The sequence below is a fragment of the Phocoena phocoena genome, chromosome 8 (genome assembly GCF_963924675.1).
Source record: "Phocoena phocoena chromosome 8, mPhoPho1.1, whole genome shotgun sequence".
NCBI classification, from domain to species: domain Eukaryota; kingdom Metazoa; phylum Chordata; class Mammalia; order Artiodactyla; family Phocoenidae; genus Phocoena; species Phocoena phocoena.
The window spans coordinates 107314703-107333801 of NC_089226.1; the positions used below are offsets into that span (position 1 = coordinate 107314703).

The following is a 19099-nucleotide window of genomic DNA, read 5'->3' on the forward strand; positions in this document are numbered from 1 at the left end:
AGGAAAGCCCAAACATATTCTTTGATTAAACTTTTTCCACAGACAAAAGGCAGGCGGAGGACACGGCGGGGAGGGAAGGCCCATAGGGTCCTGCTCCGTTTCGCTAGCAGCCGAGTCACTGGGCTGGACACCTGCCCCATCTCAGACTCTGTTTCCTTGTCTGTCGCACGGGGATCACAGAGCTCCCAGGGTGCCCCGAGGATTGAATGTGAGCTTCCTGGCACAGAACCGGTGCTGGGCAGACGCTTCCCTCCCCAACTTCCCTTGATTCCCTCCCACTCCGAGGAGTTTAAAGAAGCACAGGCATGACACAAAGGGTGCAGAGCAGGGGGTGACCTAACCCCGAAAGTCTCATCCCATGTGAAGTTTCCAGAGTGACCACCTTATCAGCTCCTCCCCTCCACTCCAAACAAAAGAGCAATCCCACGACAGACAAAATTCTTTGGTGCCACAGACCAAAACTTGATTATTTTTTTAGGTGCCGAAATAAACCAGTGAAATCAGAAAGTCCCGTGAAACGCAGGCTGCACCCAGTACCTGGATCACGTGCACCGTCGCAAACGGTAAGTGTCCGCCCTCTCGGACTGACCTGGCAGGAGGAGACGCAGGCCGTTTCAGGACTCTAGCCCTCAGATTCTAGCTTCAACCAGGACAGCACATTCTGGGCACGGCCGTGAAACTCCCTATTGCGTATCTTCACGCATCACGGCTCTGAGGCTTCAGAAGCCACTGAGAGTGACGTGAGGGGACGTAACAGACTTTGCTAACTTGACGGATCTGTAGGAATTCAAGTCAGTGGGTGCTTTTTCAGTTATAAAAAGAAATATGCGGGGGTCGATAACATCTCTTGGCAGGAGGGGGACACGCGGAGGAGGCACATGGAGGAGCATGTCTATTTCCACAGTCATAAATGTTTACGGCTTGTGGCTAGAGGGATGTAGGCTCAGAAACACACATCCTCTTCTTGCTCTTTTCTCTGTGTTTCCTACATAGCCAACCGTGTTTTACGGCCACGATCCAAGGCAAAGAGCTCAGATCCAGGCTGCCCCTGGCGTGTCCACCTCCAGGCCCGGCTCAGCCCCACACAGCGGACCACCCGGCAGGACGGTGATCCAAGGAGATGCATGAACACGTGTAAGTGACTCCTTCGTGGCAACGGGAGCTGATGGCAGGAGCAGCTACAGCACCCACCAGTGCAGGCACTCGCCCATTCCCTGGCCTTATGCTAAGATCACTGTCCCAAGGAATAGCTCACCCGAGCCTCACAGCCACCGAGAAGATGGTAGTAATGTTCCCCCGATTTCAAACCTGGGAATCTGAGGCTCAGAGAGGCTGTGGGGTGGCACGTAGGGTCCCACAGTGACCAGGACTGGACCAAGTCCATCTGATGTCACAGACCACCCATCCACATGGGGCAACGCATGCTCACGTGCTCGCTTCTCAGCCTCGGCTGCCACGAGTCCCTGGATGGGACAGCAGAAGGACACGCGTGCCGGCTGCCCTGAAAGGCAGGACACAGCCCTGCCCAGGTCCCACCGGGCTCTCCCAGGCCTCCTCGTGTTCGGTTCTCGGGGGCCGGGGGACGGGCCCGTGTCGCCTCCTCCAAGACGCTTTCCGATCAAGGGTAGGCTCCGGACTGCCTGTTCTCGCCCTGTTTTACTGTCTTTATAGAAATTATCAGCCCCCAAATGAGCTGTTTGTTTACTGTTCCTGGCCTGTCATCTCCTACAGGAGTGTAAGCTCCATCAGACCGGAACCTTGACTGTCCCATGCACGTGGGCCACGCCGAGAAAGGGGCAGGTTGTGAGCAGGCCCCCGACAAGGGGTTTTTCAATGGACACCCAGTTCACAGGTGAGCAAACTGAGGCCAGAACAGGGAACCACTTGACTCCCCAGGGGCATCCCAGCTTTTCCTGACGGAAACCCTTCTCCCTGGTCCAACACACGTTGGGGGTCTCAGAACCTCAGCTTCAAGGTCACTGTCAGACCTGGGAATGTGCAGATGAGGGGCTGCCGTGCTCCAGGATGTCTCTGACTTCAGACCAACCCCCTTCGAGGGCCCAGATGCCACCCACGACGCCACACTCACAGGCTCTCACTGTTGACTAAGCTGAAACGAATGCGATCACTTGATAATAACAGTGACGTGTGGGGTCACAGTAGAAACGACCACATTTCCACCTACTTGTGCCGCTGTCTTAACAGTTGTGGGGCGGGGGAGGAGGGATAAGCTGGGAGATTGGGATTGACATATACACACTACTGTATATAAAATAGATAACCAACAAGGACCTACTGCACAGCACGGGGAGCTCTACTCAATATTCTCTAATGACCTATATGGGAAATGAACCTGGAAAAGAGTGACTGTATGTGGATGGATAACTAATGCACTTTGCTGTGCGCCTGAAACTAGCACAGCATTGTAAATCAACTATGCGCCAATGAAAATTTTTTATTCGTTTTTATTGGAGTATAGTTGCTTAAAAATTAATTTAAAAATATACCATGTGGGGCTTCCCTGGTGGCGCAGTTGTTGCGAGTCCACCTGCCGATGCAGGGGACACGGGTTCGTGACCCGGTCCGGGAGGATCCCACATGCCGCGGAGCGGCTGGGCCCGTGAGCCATGGCCGCTGAGCCTGCGCGTCCGGAGCCTGTGCTCCGCAACGGGAGAGGCCACAGCAGTGAGAGGCCCGCGTACCGCAAAAAATAAATAAAAATAAATAAAAATATACCATGTGGAAATACCATACGTAAACTCAGGGTGCAGCAAGCCCGGGCTCCCCAGGGCAGAGCCGGGGGACACACGTTCTGTGGATGTAAGGCTTGCCGGGTGTATGCACCCACCACTTCACGAGGCAGCCCAAGAGCACATGACTGGCCACAGCGGCTCAAAGAACCCACAGCTCATTCCCGGGAGTCATGCTTCTGACAACAGCTGGATGGCCACGGGCCACCCTGAGCCCAAGGGCGGGGTGTCGGGGGAGATTCAAGGGAGGTAGAAGCAAACCCCATTCTGCGTCCCCAGGGCTCACAGCTCCAGGTGACGCGAGCCTGAGTCAGACCCATGGTCCGCTCACACCAAGATGTCCCTCCAACAAGTTCATCCAATCCACAGCAGGAAAACAAATGGCTAAAAATTGCACCCTGGTCCGCAAATCAGGACAAAATCTGCCGCGACCTTGAGAATGCACACCACTGTCCTGAGCTAAGAGCGATTTCCCAGAGTCCGAAGCAAATGTGCAACTGGGGGAAGGTCCTCCCTCCACCATCACGCCCAGGCTCTGAGGCGGTGACCAGTACCTCCAGGGAGGGGATGCCCCTGCCCGCGGGCTGCGGGTACGCGCGCAGAAGCCGTTCCTCATCCAAGAACTTGCCGTCTCGCCCGTCGCTCGCCGGCTGGAACAGCCCGTAGTTCAGGACGTCCTTCAGGCTCTGGTTCAACGAGCACAGAATCCGCTGCTTCGCAACCCACACCGTCGCATCTGGGTTAAATCGAATGCACTTCTGCGCGGAAGGACAGAGACCCCTGGTTAGTGATGCAGGATGCCACCCCGGCACGTGGTCAGAGATGCCAAAGGTGCTTCCATTCCATCCTGAGAGCTCCTCTGAGCTCTGGACCCCCTGGTTTTTCTGGATGCAAAATACGACCTTCTTGTCGCTTCGGTAAATATAAAAGGGGAAAAGCTCAGATCGACTCACTGATTCTGTGGCCTCAGCTCTCACCATTGGCTCCAGTCTCTGGGACCAGCTGTGTTTGCTGGTCATCACTCCCCACCACCTATTGCCCTGGGCAGTTCCCTCACTTGTACCGAGCTTCTCAAACCTCCCTGCTTGTTAAACACAGACTGTTAACCCGCACCCCCTCCAAGCAGAGTGTCTGAGCCAGCGGGTCTGGGTCGGGCCCCAGAAGCTGCATTTCTCACAAGTTTCAAGGTGATGCTGCTGTAGCTGGTCTCGGAAACAGAGTGAGGACGACGGCGCGAGTGAATTACCGTGTGGCTTTGTTTTTACCCCGATTGCTCTCTCTTGGCATCTCAGGCCCAGGTGGATGTCTCCTCTCGTAAGCTCACTGATGGGAAAGCCCAGGGCACAAGCGCCCCACCCCCCTGACTCTGAACGTAACAGCTGCAAAAGCACTGACACCGCCCCTCCCAAACCATAAAGAACGGCAATTATGAAGAATGATTTGATTTAGAAATCGTATCAATTGCCGTGAAAGTTAATTTTTGAAGAAGCTAAATAGTACAGACGGTTCCTGCAAACCAACCACGAACACGTTTCAAGAACAGAGCGAAGACGCTAAGAACCAGAATGACACGACTTGGTCGCGTTCCCAGGTCCCTTCAGCGAGACCTGCCAATAAACCAGGAAAACAAACGTTAGGCCAAATCCCCTCCTGACCATCACTTCTAATTTTTATTGAATTAAAATTATATTCTACTGCACGGCCATCGGCAGGGGCTCAATAATGTGCTTAATCACTTGTAAGAGCGTTCAGAAACGACCAAGTTTGACTGCGTATGAGGCTGGAACCAATCCTCTGCAGGAGGATTTTGCTCGCCCAAGGATGCAAAAGGCCCTACTATCTCCCTGACCCTCTGCCTCGGGAGAGCTCCTCCCTGCTGGGTAAGAGGATACCCCTACTCTCAACAACAGGTCGGTTGAACAGGCAGCCCGGAACCCCACTGCCGAGAAACCTGACCCCACGGGCATGAATGTGCCGTCTGTCCCTCTCCGATGGCAAAGACTGAATTCAAGAGCAAGGCTCAGAGCTCCTCTCGGGGCTGCGAGGCTGGGCGGGGGCCGGTTGTTCGCTTCAGTGACTGCCAGCTGCACCCCTGCCATCTTCGCCTGAATGAGAAGACTGTCTGGAAACTCCCAACGCAACGGTGGAGCTGTATCAGAGGTGACCGAGTAGGGCCGTGGATATCTCGCCAGTTCCTGCTTTGAGAATCGTTGTCGGCCTCTGGTTCCAGCTACATGGATGCATGAACTCAAGTTCCCTTAGAGGCCAGCATCCAAAGCGGGCCTGAGGCTCCCTCCCTGCGGCCGGCAGAAAGGATCCTGCCAGCAAGTGGGTGCTGAGCAAAGCACAGCCTGAAAACCATCCCCCGGGGGATCTGTGTGGCTACTGTAGATGATCCCAGAGACTGGCGTCCACTGCCACTCAGGGGGCAGGGCTGGGGATGCTGAGTCGCGCACAGGCCAGCCCAGCACAATGAAGAAATGTCCTGCTCCAAAAAAAAACGCCAAGAGGGCGCCACTGAGAAACTGCTCTAGAAGCAGCAGGAGCTCGGAGGTCAGAAAGGCTTGGATTTCCAACCCAACCGCATACGCTAACCTTGGGATCCTGGGCAAATTTACCAACCCAGTGGTCCCCCTGTTTCTGTGATGAAAACCATGGTAACTGCATAACTTGCAGGGCAGTTGTAAGAAGCAGACGGAACATATATAATACATGTCATTATGGGTTGAATTGTGTCCCCCCAGAAGATAAGGGTTCCTGCCCCTTAAGGAGCTCAAAGCCTCGTGGGGTGTGATGACGTGGTGGTGTTGATGATGTTTATGGTGATGGTGATGACGTGGCGGTGTTGATGATGGCGGTAGTGAACATAATGGCGATGACAGTGAACGTGACGATGACACGGTCGTGGCTGACACGTACTGACTCCTAAATGCCAGAAATTGTGCTAACTACATTTACCTTCGACACAGCCACGAGCGGAGAGTCTTGCTATTGTTATAATCATTATTACTGATATAGTGTGATTATTATATCAATAACTATAATATATAATTGTATGTTAAAATACAATGTAATAACAGTTATTACTATTCCCGTTTTCCAGATGAGGAAGTTGAGCCTCCGAGACTCACGTAACCACCCCAAGGTCGCGTGTCTAGAAAATGGTGGAGGTTCAATCCGAACCCAAGCTGTATCGGCCCGGCTCGGAAGTCCTCGCTATTTAACTGACACGTCATTTCCTCTCTGTGCACACGGCACCTCAGTGCGGACAAATCATAAAACACCAGACGTCTAGTCACTGAGAAAACAGAAGAGAATACTTACGTTCAGGTCCTCTGTGGACCAGGGAGATACTGCCTTTGTTCAGATTTTCCAACGACCTGTCAACCTGCCCCAATGTCAAACGTTGACAGTTACAAGGGAGAAGCAGTTTCACCTCCACAGCAAGGGACGCTATTTGGGAGATGCTAAATAACTTGTTTCAAAGAAGTAAAGGCTATGCTCCGAGATACTTTGAAAAATAGACAACGTCACAGGTCTCAAGGCACGTGGTGCTTGAGATTAGCCGCGGACGTGTCTCCCAGAAAAAGCAGGGGAGCACCACGGACGTGGTGTCCTTTCTTCTACTTAACAGCTGGGCTTCAGGGAGGATGGACGAAAGAAAACCCCCGAAGAACAAAGCACTTCAAACAAAGATTTTCACCCTGGTGTGAATTCACAGGACTAACAAAATCTTGGAACAGGCTCCTCAGCCAGCAATGGTGACGGTGGTGGACCGGTGGCAGGACCCTGGACACAAAGGAAGGTGCTGACCATGAGCCCAAGTTCACCGAGCAGGGAGACGCAGGGACCTGGACGCCAGCTGACAGATGAGTGGCTCCAGCGTGGGCTAAGTGATAACACCAACCTAACAACTCAACCCCCAAACAGACGCCCCCATCGTCCCTCCCTGCCCCTCCCCTCCTGCTCCCCAATCTCAGCGGCTGCCCCTCCTCCCATGCCACAAGCCCAGGAGGACCTCTTGACAGCGTCCTCTCCCGCAGCTTGTGGACTGGTCTGCATTAATCCATGACCTCGGGTGTGTGAGTCCTCATCTGTCCCACCTCCACTGCCCAGCAGCCCCAAGCCTTTCTCACCACCCCAGTGGCCACTGCACCGAGCTCACCCCATGCCCCTCGGGCCCACACAACCTGACTCCCTGAGCGGCCGCCAGGGTCCCCTCTGAAGCCAATAACTCCCCACGTCCTGCCTGTCGGTACCACCTCTGCCCTGGCCCCAACCCCACACACGTGTGCACTGGCACACACGCACACACACACATACACACACAAACGTGTGTATACAAACGCGTACGGACACACAAATACAAACACACATATATACCTGTACATACACACATGCGAACACATATACACACACAGACACACACACATATGCACAGACAAACACACATGCACACACTCCAGCAACGCACGGGCAGTCCTCTGGAAAGCCAGGCCACGTGTGTCCCCAGCCTCCAGCACCTGTGCACCTGTGCCTCCAGCTGGCCGTCCCCTCCCCACCTCGTCTACCAGCTGAAACTGCACTCACACCTCCCACGGGGTCCTCCCACAGGGTCGGGGACTCACCCTCTCTCTGGTCTCCCAGCTGCGCTGACCGCTGGGCTCCCCGAGTTGAACCCACAGCCCACGGACCATTCAAGCTAATCCGGCTGCCCCCTGCTCCCTCCTGTCCAGCCTGCAGGTCACAGCCTCTCCAACCCGCATTTCTTGTCTCCTGGGAGGTGGGACACGCATGTATTCCTCCTCCCTTTCTCCTGACACGCAGGTAGGAGTCAGAACCTGTCACTCACTGATCTCCCGCTGCGACAGCCCAAATGCCAGGACATCCAGATGCATCTCAAGGCCGCCCGGCGCCGGGTGGCTTAAGACACGGAACACTTGCGAGAGGACGTAAGGGCATCTCCAAGACCCACATCAGAGTGCTTCTCGCTTACGTCCTGACAAGCAGAGCGCTCGACACGGGATCTGCGTGGTTTGGAAATGGGAGGCGCAGAGACGTGCACACTCTAACAGAGAGAGAAGGGGTTGTGACCGCCATCAGCCCGGATGACAGGAGGGCAGCCGGCATCCAGGAAGCTCCGAGGACGCCCGCAGGCCAGCCTCAGCATCCTCCAGAGGGAGGCACGTTCAAGCCCAGGTAACCATCTACGTCCTCCTCCAAGACGCACCCGTTCACATCCCCCACCCTCTCCCTCTCCCGGCTCCTGGCACCACCGGCATTCAGCTGGCGAGAGCACTCCCTGGCCCTCTGAGCTGCTGCGTGATGACAGGGTTTATGTCCTGTTCTTGGCACAACCATACCTGATGTCCATGCAGCTCAGTGGATGTCACTGGAACTGAACTGCATTGAATACAAAGTTCCATACGTGGAACCGTCCTGGGTGACAGAACCCGGCAGAAAAGCAAGGTCCCCACGTGATCGGGAAGAGGATGGGGAGAGCTACCACTTCTGGGGGCCCCGCGTTGCACCAAGTGCACCGAGACCTCATCAGCTCCTTGAACGACCCAAGAATCCTGAGAGGAGAGACACAGCACCAAAGTGGGCAGAGCCGCGGTCGGCGTGCGGTCAACACGCACGAAACTCTGGCCCTTCCGCTGGTAGAGCTCGTGGTCAAACTGAAATCTACAATGAAGAGACTGAGAGAACTCCTACATGGCCAACGTGAACTGTAGCTATTCTGCAAGACATGAGGCTAACCCTGAAATACCTGGACTCAAGGGGAGGCACCCTGGCCCTGGAGACAGAGAGAGGCAGGTGCCCAGCCTGGGTGAACCACGCAAGACCCTGGATCTGTGTGTATGAGTCAGCTTGGGCCACTGTAACAAAACACCACAGCCAGGGAGCTTAAACAACAGACATGTACTGTCTCCAGTCCTGGAGGCTAGAAGCCGAGATTCAGGTGTGGGCAGGGCTGGGTCCTCCTGAGGCCTCTCCTCGGCGTGCAGACGGCCGTCTCCTCCCTGTGTCCTCGTGGGGTCGTCCCTCTGTGTGGGTCTGTGTCCTGACCTCCTCTTCTTATAAGGACACCAAGTCCTATGGGATTAGGGCCCCACCCCAGTGACCTCGTTTCACCTTATCCATCTCTTTAAAGATCCTCCTCTCCGAATACAGTCACCTTCTGAGGTGCTGGGCGTCAGGACTCCAACATATGAATTTTACGGGGACACAAGGCAGCCCATCACACTGTGACCACGGCCAAGCCTCTGCCACACACAGAGGGCCACACTGGGCCGTGTCTGTGTGGCCAGCTAACTCACAGGATCCACAGAGGGTCACACAACCTGGTGCTTTGGGGTCACGTGTATCTGCCGGAGGGGCTGGCCCGTGGAGAAGAAGCAGGCAGAAGTTGGACAGGCTGTTCTGATTCACAGAAACACGGCAAGAGAATTCTATGTAAGAGAGCAAATTGCTCTCCAAATCTGTCCTGGGCCCTGCGAAACAGAAATGATGACAATGGTTGTTTTGTAAGATGTCAGAAGGGTAAGACGTGTCTAGACAAAGCTTGAGGAATGGTAAATGTTACACTGTGTAAAATGTCTGCTGTTACCGTGAGCTGTCTGGAGGCCAAGGGAAGAAGCATCAACAACACGGGTTGGATTACACCATCTATTCAGATCACCTCCCCCGCCACATCTGCTCACTCATGGTCCTCAGGTGAGACTTAAATCCAGCTCACTCTTGACTTCCTCCCAGAAAAGGCGAGAAGAACGAGGGGGCGGCCTGACAAAGCATTCAGGGGTCGTGGTGCTGAGGGACCCCCCTGCATCAGCCCCGTTCACCTGTTCAGGATACAGAGCTGGAAACACGGACCCCAGTGCATTCAGCAGGAATGCAAGATATCCTGAAAGAAATCCCAGTTTCTGAGCACATCATTCATTGCAAAAGAAGCACATTTCACATCATCCTCAATTCTTTCGGGATGCATTTCAAAGGCCCTTGATAAACAGAACTTGCCAGGAGTCACTTAAAGGTGCATCGAGGGGTGGCTGGCCTCTAAGGGCTGTTCACGGGCCATCTGCATACCTGCCAACCTCTGCCCCCCAGAACTGTGAGGGGGTGGTTTCCGAATGCAATCGTCCAAATGAAACAATGCTTTTTGCTATGGACAAACACCCACCAGGCTGCACCTGTGGTGGAAAACATGGAGACGCTGGCACGGGTAACACACGAAAGGATGTATGTGGAACGGGGAAGACAGTGGGTGACTGTGACCGAGAAGGACAGCCTGGCCCGAGGAAGCTGATGGCCAGGAACCACAATAGTGCTTCTGAAGGTTTAAACACTAAAGGCCAAAGTGGCTGTGGATTAGGGTTAGGGTTTTTCCAATCGGAATAACATTTTCCAAAGAATAAACGCTTGACAGCAGCCCCGGATGCTTTGGTGAAGTGGTGGGTGGACCGTGCATCCTGGTGACCTTTAAGGGGCCAGCTAGTGGTCCTCTGCGGCTGTCAAGGCCATAGTCACTGAGAGGCACTAGCTGGGCTCTGTCAGAGACTCACACCCTCCCTGGAGGTGAGTTCACTTTCCTCTGTTGGTCCCCACGATTTCAGGCAGGCTCAGAGCAAAGCAGAGGATATGATGCTGGCTAAAGAGGTCCTCCTAGAAGCAGTAAGTGGAGGTGGGTAAGGGCAGGCGGGGGAGAATTAAATCGTCCTGACCGCAGACACAAAGCACTCACTGTGCGCCCGCCAGCCCAACAAAGAAAGCTCGTCAAACGCACCCTCTTCTCCTTAGGTTCTCCTGGAGGAGGTACAAGCAGCCCCAAGCCCAAAGAGGAACGCCGTAAACCCTAGGAACTGCTCCCCACGTCACACAGCTGCCAGAGGCGGGTCTGGAATGAACGCACCAGAGGGCTGATGAGTTTCAACTTGGTCCCACTGCACAGGATGGAGCCGCAAATTGGGAGGGTTCACCAGGCGGGGCCACGAAGTGGATTCCAGGCAGAGAAAGGGAGACAGGGGAGGTGGTGGCCACATCACATAGGGACAGATGCTGTGCGGACCAAGTGGAATTAAGAGCTCCTGTCCGTCCGCCCAGAAAGGAGGGCTGTGGGCAGAATGGTCAGAACCGGGAGGGGAGGAGCCACGGAAATGCAACCACAGAGCAAAGGTGCTAGAAAAGAGCCTCACCCTTGGCACTAATGCAGAAAATTAACTTCTGATGACTCGTGCCCTCTTATTGCCACTTTCCGGATCATGTTATCAGCCCGGGACATCAGGGAAGGAGGAGAGCGCTGCTCTTCCCCGGGGTGACCTCTGAACCACAATATTCTCACCACCTTGTGGGATTTACAAAGCTTTTGACAGAATGTGTAATAATTCCAGACCCAGGCATTAGTTTCTCGACAGGATTTAAGTGGGTTTTGACAGCAAGCTTGAACAGAAGAGCACACCAAGCCAGACATGTGTCGCTTGGGCTACTGAGACCGCGTGAGCTGGCCTGACCACTCTCGCGTACGGAGCGTTAGCCTCACAGCTAACAGGAAGACGCAGCACGGAATCCTTACAGCACACAAAGCTGGGGCTGGTTAAATAGGCTTTTCGCTTCTTAATGATACGTATGAAAATAAAGCTTCTCTCAGCCTTCGGCAAACTGCCCCGTACGTGAATGGTGACCAGCACACTCGGGGCCTTTCTTGCGGGCCTTTCACAGGAGGGCCCTTGAGCTTTCCCACGACCCAGCAATCCCACTACCGGGCATATACCCTGAGAAAACCATAATGCAAAAAGAGTCATGTACCACAGTGTTCACTGCAGCTCTATTTACAGTAGCCAGGACATGGAAGCAACCTAAGTGTCCATCGACAGATGAATGGATAAAGAAGATGTGGCACATATATACAATGGAATATCACTCAGCCATAAAAAGGAACGAAATTGAGTTATCTGTAGTGAGGTGCATGGACCTAGAGTCTGTCATACAGAGTGAAGTAAGTCAGAAAGAGAAAGACAAATACTGTATGCTAACACATAAATATGGAATCTAAAAAAGAAAAAAAAAGAAAAGAAAATGGTCAGAAGAACCTAGGGGCAAGACGGGAATAAAGACGCAGACCTACTAGAGAATGGACTTGAGGATATGGGGAGGGGGAAGGGTAAGCTGGGACAAAGTGAGAGAGAGGCACGGACATATATACACTACCAAAAGTAAGGTAGATAGCTAGTGGGAAGCAGCCGCATAGCACAGGGATATCGGCTCGGTGCTTTGTGACCACCTAGAGGGGTGGGATAGGGAGGGTGGGAGGTGGGAGAGACGCAAGAGGGAAGAGATATGGGAACATATGTATATGTATAACTGATTCACTTTGTTATACAGCAGAAACTGACACACGATTGTAAAGCAATTACACTCTAATAATGATGTTAAAATTAATTAAGTTTTTTTTAAAAAATGAGGGGCTTCCCTGGTGGCACAGTGGTTGAGAGTCCGCCTGCCGATGCAGGGGACGCAAGTTCGTGCCCGGGTCCGGGAAGATCCCACGTGCCCCGGAGCGGCTGGGCCCATGAGCCATGGCCGCTGAGCCTGAGCGTCCGGAGCCTGTGCTCCGCGACGGGAGAGGCCACGACAGTGAGAGGCCCACGTACCGCAAAAAATAAATAAATAAATAAAATAATTACCTTGCTTTGCCAAAAAAACAAAAAACAATAAGGACAATGAGGCTGATTATCACCACATCACAGAGAAAATGGAGGCAGAGGGGAGTCAAAGGGTGTGGGGAGGTGGGCTCTCTCTGGCTTTACCAAGCAATGAATGAAACCACAAGATAACAAGGTTCCGTGCTTTTACCCCCTCAACGTGATCCAGATGCATACTACAAAGGACATAACAGAGCTGCTGGAAGTAGAGATCAAAGGTCCAAACAAGTATTTCTGTAATGCCAAAAGGGCAGATGGATGGATGGATGGATGGGTGGATGAGTGGATGGATGGATGGATGAGTGGATGGATGGATGGATGGATGGATGGATGGATGGGTGGATGGATGGATGAGTGGATGGATGGATGGATGGATGGATGGGTGGATGGATGGATGAATGGATGGATGGATGGGTGGATGGATGGATGAATGGATGGATGGATGGATGGATGGATGGATGGATGAGTGGATGGATGGATGGATGGATGGATGGGTGGATGGATGGATGAATGGATGGATGGATGGGTGGATGGATGGATGAATGGATGGATGGATGGATGGATGGATGGATGGATGAGTGGATGGATGGATGGATGGATGGATGGGTGGATGGATGGATGGGTGGATGGATGGGTGGATGGATGGATGGGTGGATGGATGGATGAGTGGATACATAAAATAAATAAAGACAAATCTTAAAAATGTAACACCAAGTGGAAAACGTAAGTTATAAATGACATGCCCAGTGTGATACCAGGTATATATATATTCATTTTTACACAACAACACAACAGTATATAGAGATCACTGATACACATAAAAAGAGGAAAAGGGACAAGAGGGAGTCACAGTGAATCACGGCAGTGTCTGCCTCTGAGCAGAGGGGCCTGGGCAGGAGGGTGAGGGAGACTTGGGCTTTATCAGAAACGCTTTAACCCTGTGAGTGAAAAAAGACAAAATGTTAACCACTGTCAATTCTACATAATAAACAATAAAGCTGGTATGTATGATATTATTCTTTGTATTTTTCCTATGTTTCAAATTTTCTCTCAATGAACAAAAGATACACCAATCTGGAACCTAAGGCGTTCCTCGGCCCCTTGGGGGCTTCCCTGGCTGAACCGGAGTCGGCCCTGGGCCACACTTCACCGCCATAAACCAAGTTCCCGAAGGAAGAACACTGTCGCCGTTATCACCTTCTGCCCATTGAGTCCTCGTCGATGACTTTTTTAGGGCAGAAGATGTACACTCAAGTCAGGGTCATGTACAACTAATTTTCTAATCAAGTCTAAAATCCCAAACAAGTTTCCTTGTGGTCAGCAAACAAGCAGGAGAGAAAGGAAAATCTGGGACAGGAAAATCTGAAAACAAAATGGCAGAACAAAAGACGAAAGAACATTTTGATGCAAGAGTTTCTCACCTCTGTGTTGCCTGGGCTACTGGGTGACCCGTGAGGCCATTTAATGGAGACATTTATAAGGCACCAATGGGATAAGCGTTGTTTTCAGGGGAAGACCTAGGGGGATGGGCTTGCCTCCAACAGGAGAAGCTGACAACAAGAGTGAGTAGATATGAGCTGCCTCCCAGGCCACACATCACCTGATTCGGCTGACATGGAACGTCCACAATGGGCAAATCCATCGACACAGAAAGCAGACAGTGGTCGCCAGGGACTGGGGGAGGGTATGGGGACACCCTGCTAACAGGTACGGGGCTTCCTTCTGGGGTGATGAAATGTTCTAAGATTGACTGCGGTGGTGAGTACCCTCATCCGTGAATTTACTAAAATCCACTGAATTTTTTTTTTCTTAGATTCCATATATATGTGTTAGCATACGGTATTTGTTTTTCTCTTTCTGACTTACTTCACTCAGAGTGGGAAGCAGCCGCATAGCACAGGGAGATCAGCTCGGTGCTTTCTGACCACCTAGAGGGATGGGATCGGGAGGGTGGGAGGGAGGGAGACGCAAGAGGGAAGAGATGTGGGAACATATGTATGTGTATAACTGATTCACTTTGTTATACAGCAGAAACTAACACATCGCTGTAAAGCAATTATACTCCAATAAAGATGTTAAAAAAATCCACTGAATTGTACACTTTCAATGGGCAAAGTGTACGGTATGTGAATTACAACTCAATCTTTAAAAGAAACGGAGTCTTTTTTGGTTCCTGTGCTGAGAAACTGCAAAGACGCAGGCAGGGTGTTGATACAAGTCACCCTTAAGGACCCTTTGCTTGGCCAGAGCACAATCTCCTGCAAGGGCCACATGTGCTCTGATGACCTCGACTTTGTCATCAGGAACCTGTCCCCGTCTCCACCTTCTCCCGCCACCCCTGGCCCCAGCCTCCAACACCCCCTACCCCCTGGATTCCTGCAGGAGCCTCCTACCTGCTTCTGCGCCCTTCTCTCCTCCCCCGAGAGAAGCCAGGGTCCCCTTTCAACTATAAACGAGGTCACAGGCTCTGTGCCAAACCTTTCCAAAACTCCCACTGTTCTTCGGGGGGAATCACAACCCCTCGCCTCAGCCCCTACCCACCGCCCTCCGCCCTGTGCACCCGCCCAGCCGGCGGCCTCGGCCTTCCCCGCTGCTCTGACTTGCCAACCAAGTTCATTCCCACCTCAGGCATGCCGCTCCTGCGACCCTCTGCCCGGAATGTTCTGGGCAGAGATCCTTACAAGCCAACCTCTCATCACCTGGGGTTCAGCTCAGATGTCACCTCAGCAGGCGGGGGCTGAGATGAATTCATAAGACGTCTAGCATTTGATCCTCTTTTTAAATTAATTTTTATTGGCATATAGTTGATTTACAACGTTGTGTTAGATTCAGGCGAACAGCAAAGTGATTCATTTATACATATACATATACCCACTCTTCTTTAGATTCTTTTCCCAGGACTTCCCTGGTGGCGCAGTGGTTAAGAATCCACCTGCCAATGCAGGGAACACGGTTCGATCCCTGGTCCGGGAGGATCCCACATGCCGCGGAGCAACTAAGTCCGTGTGCCACAACTCCTGCGCTCTAGAGCCCGCGAGCCACAGCTAATGAGCCCACGTGCCGCAACTACTGAAGCTCGCGTGCCTAGAGCCCGTGCTCCGCAACAAGAGAAGCCACCGCAATGAGAAGCCCGCGCACCGCAACGAAGAGTAGCCCCTGCTCACCGCAGCTAGAGAAAGCCCACGTGCAGCAACGAAGACCCAACGCAGCCAAAAATAAAGAAAAACTTTAGATTCTTTTCCCATATAGGTCACTACAGAGTATTGGGTAGAGTTCCCTGTGCTACAAAGTAGGTCCTTGTTGATTATCTATTTTATATATAGTAGTGTGTATATGTTAACCCCAATCTCCCAATTTATCCCTCCACCCCCCTTTCCCCTTGGTAACCATAAGTATATTTTCTACATCTGTGACTCTATTTCTGTTTTGTAAATACGTTTGTGCATTTGATCTTATTCTAAGAACAGTAAGACTCCTGGATGGGGGGTGGTCTACAACAAAGAGGCAACCGGGTTCGCATTAAAAACAACTGCTTTTAGCACTGTGTGGAAAACTTCTGAGAGGGAAGTGGGGTCTGCAGCTCCTCTGGTCCAGGAGGAAGATGGCAGAGACAGGGCTGGGGTGGGGAGAGAGTGACACGGGTGCAAAGGGATTCAGAAGGTCAAAGGGCAGGACTTGGGAGTGGATTGGTTGAGGGACGATGGAATGCTCGGGATAACTCCTGGGTTCTGGCTCAGACAACAGAATCAGAGAAGGTTCACAGCCCAAAGTGGGAACAACCCAACTGGCCATCAACCGGGGAATGGATTCAGCCACACGATGGGCTACTACCCGGCGATAAAAAGGAAAAAACAGACAGATGTCACGACGTGGATGAACCTCACTCCCATGACACTGGGTGAAAGAAGGCCACACCGCATGTGACCTGTTCACGTGGGTGGTGCAGAAGAGGGGGCTCCATGGAGACAGAACACGATTAGTGGCTGTCGGGGCTAGAAGTGGGGACGAGGAGGAAATGCAAACAGGCACAAGGTGGTGATGGGAAGAGTCCAGACCGAGGTGGCCGGGCAACTCAGCAGACTTACTGAAAACCATTGGATGGGGCCCTTAAAATGCGTGAGCTTCACGGCTTGTAAATCACACCTCAGTAGAGCTGGGTTTTTTAATGTAACCACTGGCCAAGAGAGGGAAACCAGTGGGGCCAGCTGTGGGGTCAGAGGGAAGAAGCAAAGGACCGTGTGAGTCGAGGGGCCTCTGAGCTTTCAGAGGAGATGTCAAGGGAGAGACGAGGTCCAGGCCCCGGACGGGAGGTCGAGCTGGAGGCGTGACCGTGGTTGGGACGGCGTTGGACAGACATGGTAACAGGACCTCCCGCCAGCCGGAGGGTCAGGGAGGCCTTGCCGAGCTTGGTTGCCGTGAGACATGAGTAGAGGTGGAGGGATGAGGGAGCGGCGGAGGGATCCCAGGAGAAGGAATCCTGTCTGAATGTGAGACAAACCCAGGCAGGAGGGAGCCCGGGAGGGCCAGGCTGCAGGGGCCAGGCTCGGCCAACCTGCGCTTCCTCCGCCCGAGCCTCCTGCCCTCCATTCGCCCAGTGCCTGGATGTCCAGAGAACATGGCAGAGGGTCCACCCAACCCACCACATTCCCTCTGGAAAGGTGCGTCCTTGGCAGTCAACGACAAACCTTCTGGGAGTGGAATTCAGAGGCTGCAATTAACTCCCAGAAGGAGACTCTCACCTCCCGAGGGGCCCAGAGTGATGGACTGAACACGCGCCCAGCCGTGTGCTCTGACAGAGCTTCTCAACGTGACGAGCCACTCCTGCACAGGCCTTCCAGAACCTTCTCTCACGATACATGCCCACGTCCTGGTCTTTGCAGAGTGAGAGGCCAGCCGTCGGGGCTGGATTCTCAGCTACTGTAGGAGGAGATGGGCTCAAAAACGGACAGGACAGGCAAAGTCCTCCTCATATTCAAAAACCAGGGAAGCTTCAGATATAAAAAGCAAATACGACGGTTGTCTGCGGCAACAGGATAAGGATTTAAAACCCTGAAGGAGGAGGAAGTGAGCCCTCTGTGCTCTTGGAGTTCTGCTTTGATTCTCAGTGATGAGCCAGAGGACCCAAGGCCACTTGGATGGAGCAACCCTGACAGCCCGACTGGAGGCAAGTGATGGATCGGGGTGGGGTGGGGGGCACTCCGGTCAGCTGATGTGGGCGTCAGGGCCGGGGAGGCAGGCAAGGTGGGGATGCAGTGGGGATGAAGGATGTGGCAGGGATCGGGGATGCTACGGGCTGCTGCTCTCGGGGAGAAATTTGAGGGAGAGAGGAACGGGTGGACAGAAACAAATTGCAGCTGAGGGGTCAGGAGAGCAGCTGAGATGCTCTTTCCTCAATGAAAAAAACTCGAAGACGCAGTTACCTAATAAATGGAAGCATCGATTAAAGCAAAAAGGCATCTTCCAGAAGCCTCTGCCAGGTGGGCCAGGCTCCTGCACCTGCGTTAACTGGCTCAGACGGGTCGTGGGGACAGACACGTGGACTGACAGCTTCCCCGCAGCCACTCGGTGCCAACCCCTCGGTGGAGGCGGGCGTGGGGGGCGGATGCCGTACACACCCAGGGGGATCCCATCCCCTTCTGTTTTCCTCTGCGCCATCCTTGTGATGTGACATTCGGGGAGGCTTGGAAAGGGGACTGTGAAGGTCCTGGTGCCAGCTCTGTCCCCACTTCCCCATTTGCTGTGCTCCCAAATAGAAATCACACAAGAGCTATATAGTTTCTATTGATTTTGCCTCGTGTATCTTGCTTAAAAGGCCAAGTTTACCGACGGCTGCCAGAGCTCAACCCCACCGTAAGCGCCTTGTGCCTCTGCGATGCTCCAGCAAAGCACAAGGAAGGCCCTCCCGCCACACTCCAGAGCCCACCCCACCTGTCATCCCCGTGTGGCCTGCACACCCACCCACCCACCCGGGATTCTGCTCATCGGCGCGTGCGGGGGCCCCCGGGGAGGCGTCCTGGAAGGAGTATCAGTACTGCCCGAGACTCTCCATCCACGGTTCAACACTCCAGTCCCACTGAGATGCAGAAACAGCAGTCACTCAGGAGAAGCAGGTCCAGACCCCACCTGGGGAGGTGAAACGGAGCAGGACCCTATGGCCTTTCCCCCCCGCCCGCCATGTCCTCCGCCTGCCTTTCGTCTTAGCCAAACAATAGGTTTAATCAGAGAGGTGAGAAAATGCAGAAACAAAGGAAAACAGTCAAAGGAGCCCAAATAATAATAGTGCAGTCATTAAGCGAAGTCAAGGACCTTTAGTTCCTCCTCAAGGGCTAGAGATAATATTCTGAGCCATGTCCTTTGAGCCATTTTAGATACGGAAAGCCGCCAGGCGGAAGAACTTAATTACATGATGACCAGACTGTAGCTGTGACATAAGCTACCACAATTCGGAGAACTGGCCTCAAGGAAATGGGAACAAACCCATCCTGGAAGTGAGCATTAACTGTCTTTAAAACAGTCAAGATGACGCTGATCAGACCACCGCATGACCAATGTCAAGATGACCGTCAGAGCTGACTGTGCTGTTTCTTGCTCCATCTATAAAAGCTCTTGGGGCTTCCCTGGTGGTGCAGTGGTTGAGAATCTGCCTCCCAA

The 19099-nt window shown here is 53.1% G+C and overlaps 1 protein-coding gene across 1 annotated transcript in view; it reads right to left on the reverse strand.

The window, feature by feature from the left end:
* SHANK2 (SH3 and multiple ankyrin repeat domains 2) overlaps positions 1-19099 on the reverse strand; it is a 456320-nt gene that overhangs the window by 430072 nt on the left and 7149 nt on the right. Inside the window, exon 2 of the mRNA XM_065881611.1 lies at positions 3305-3508. Within this exon, the coding sequence (XP_065737683.1) occupies positions 3305-3508 (204 nt within the window). The remainder of the gene's footprint in view (positions 1-3304; positions 3509-19099) is intronic.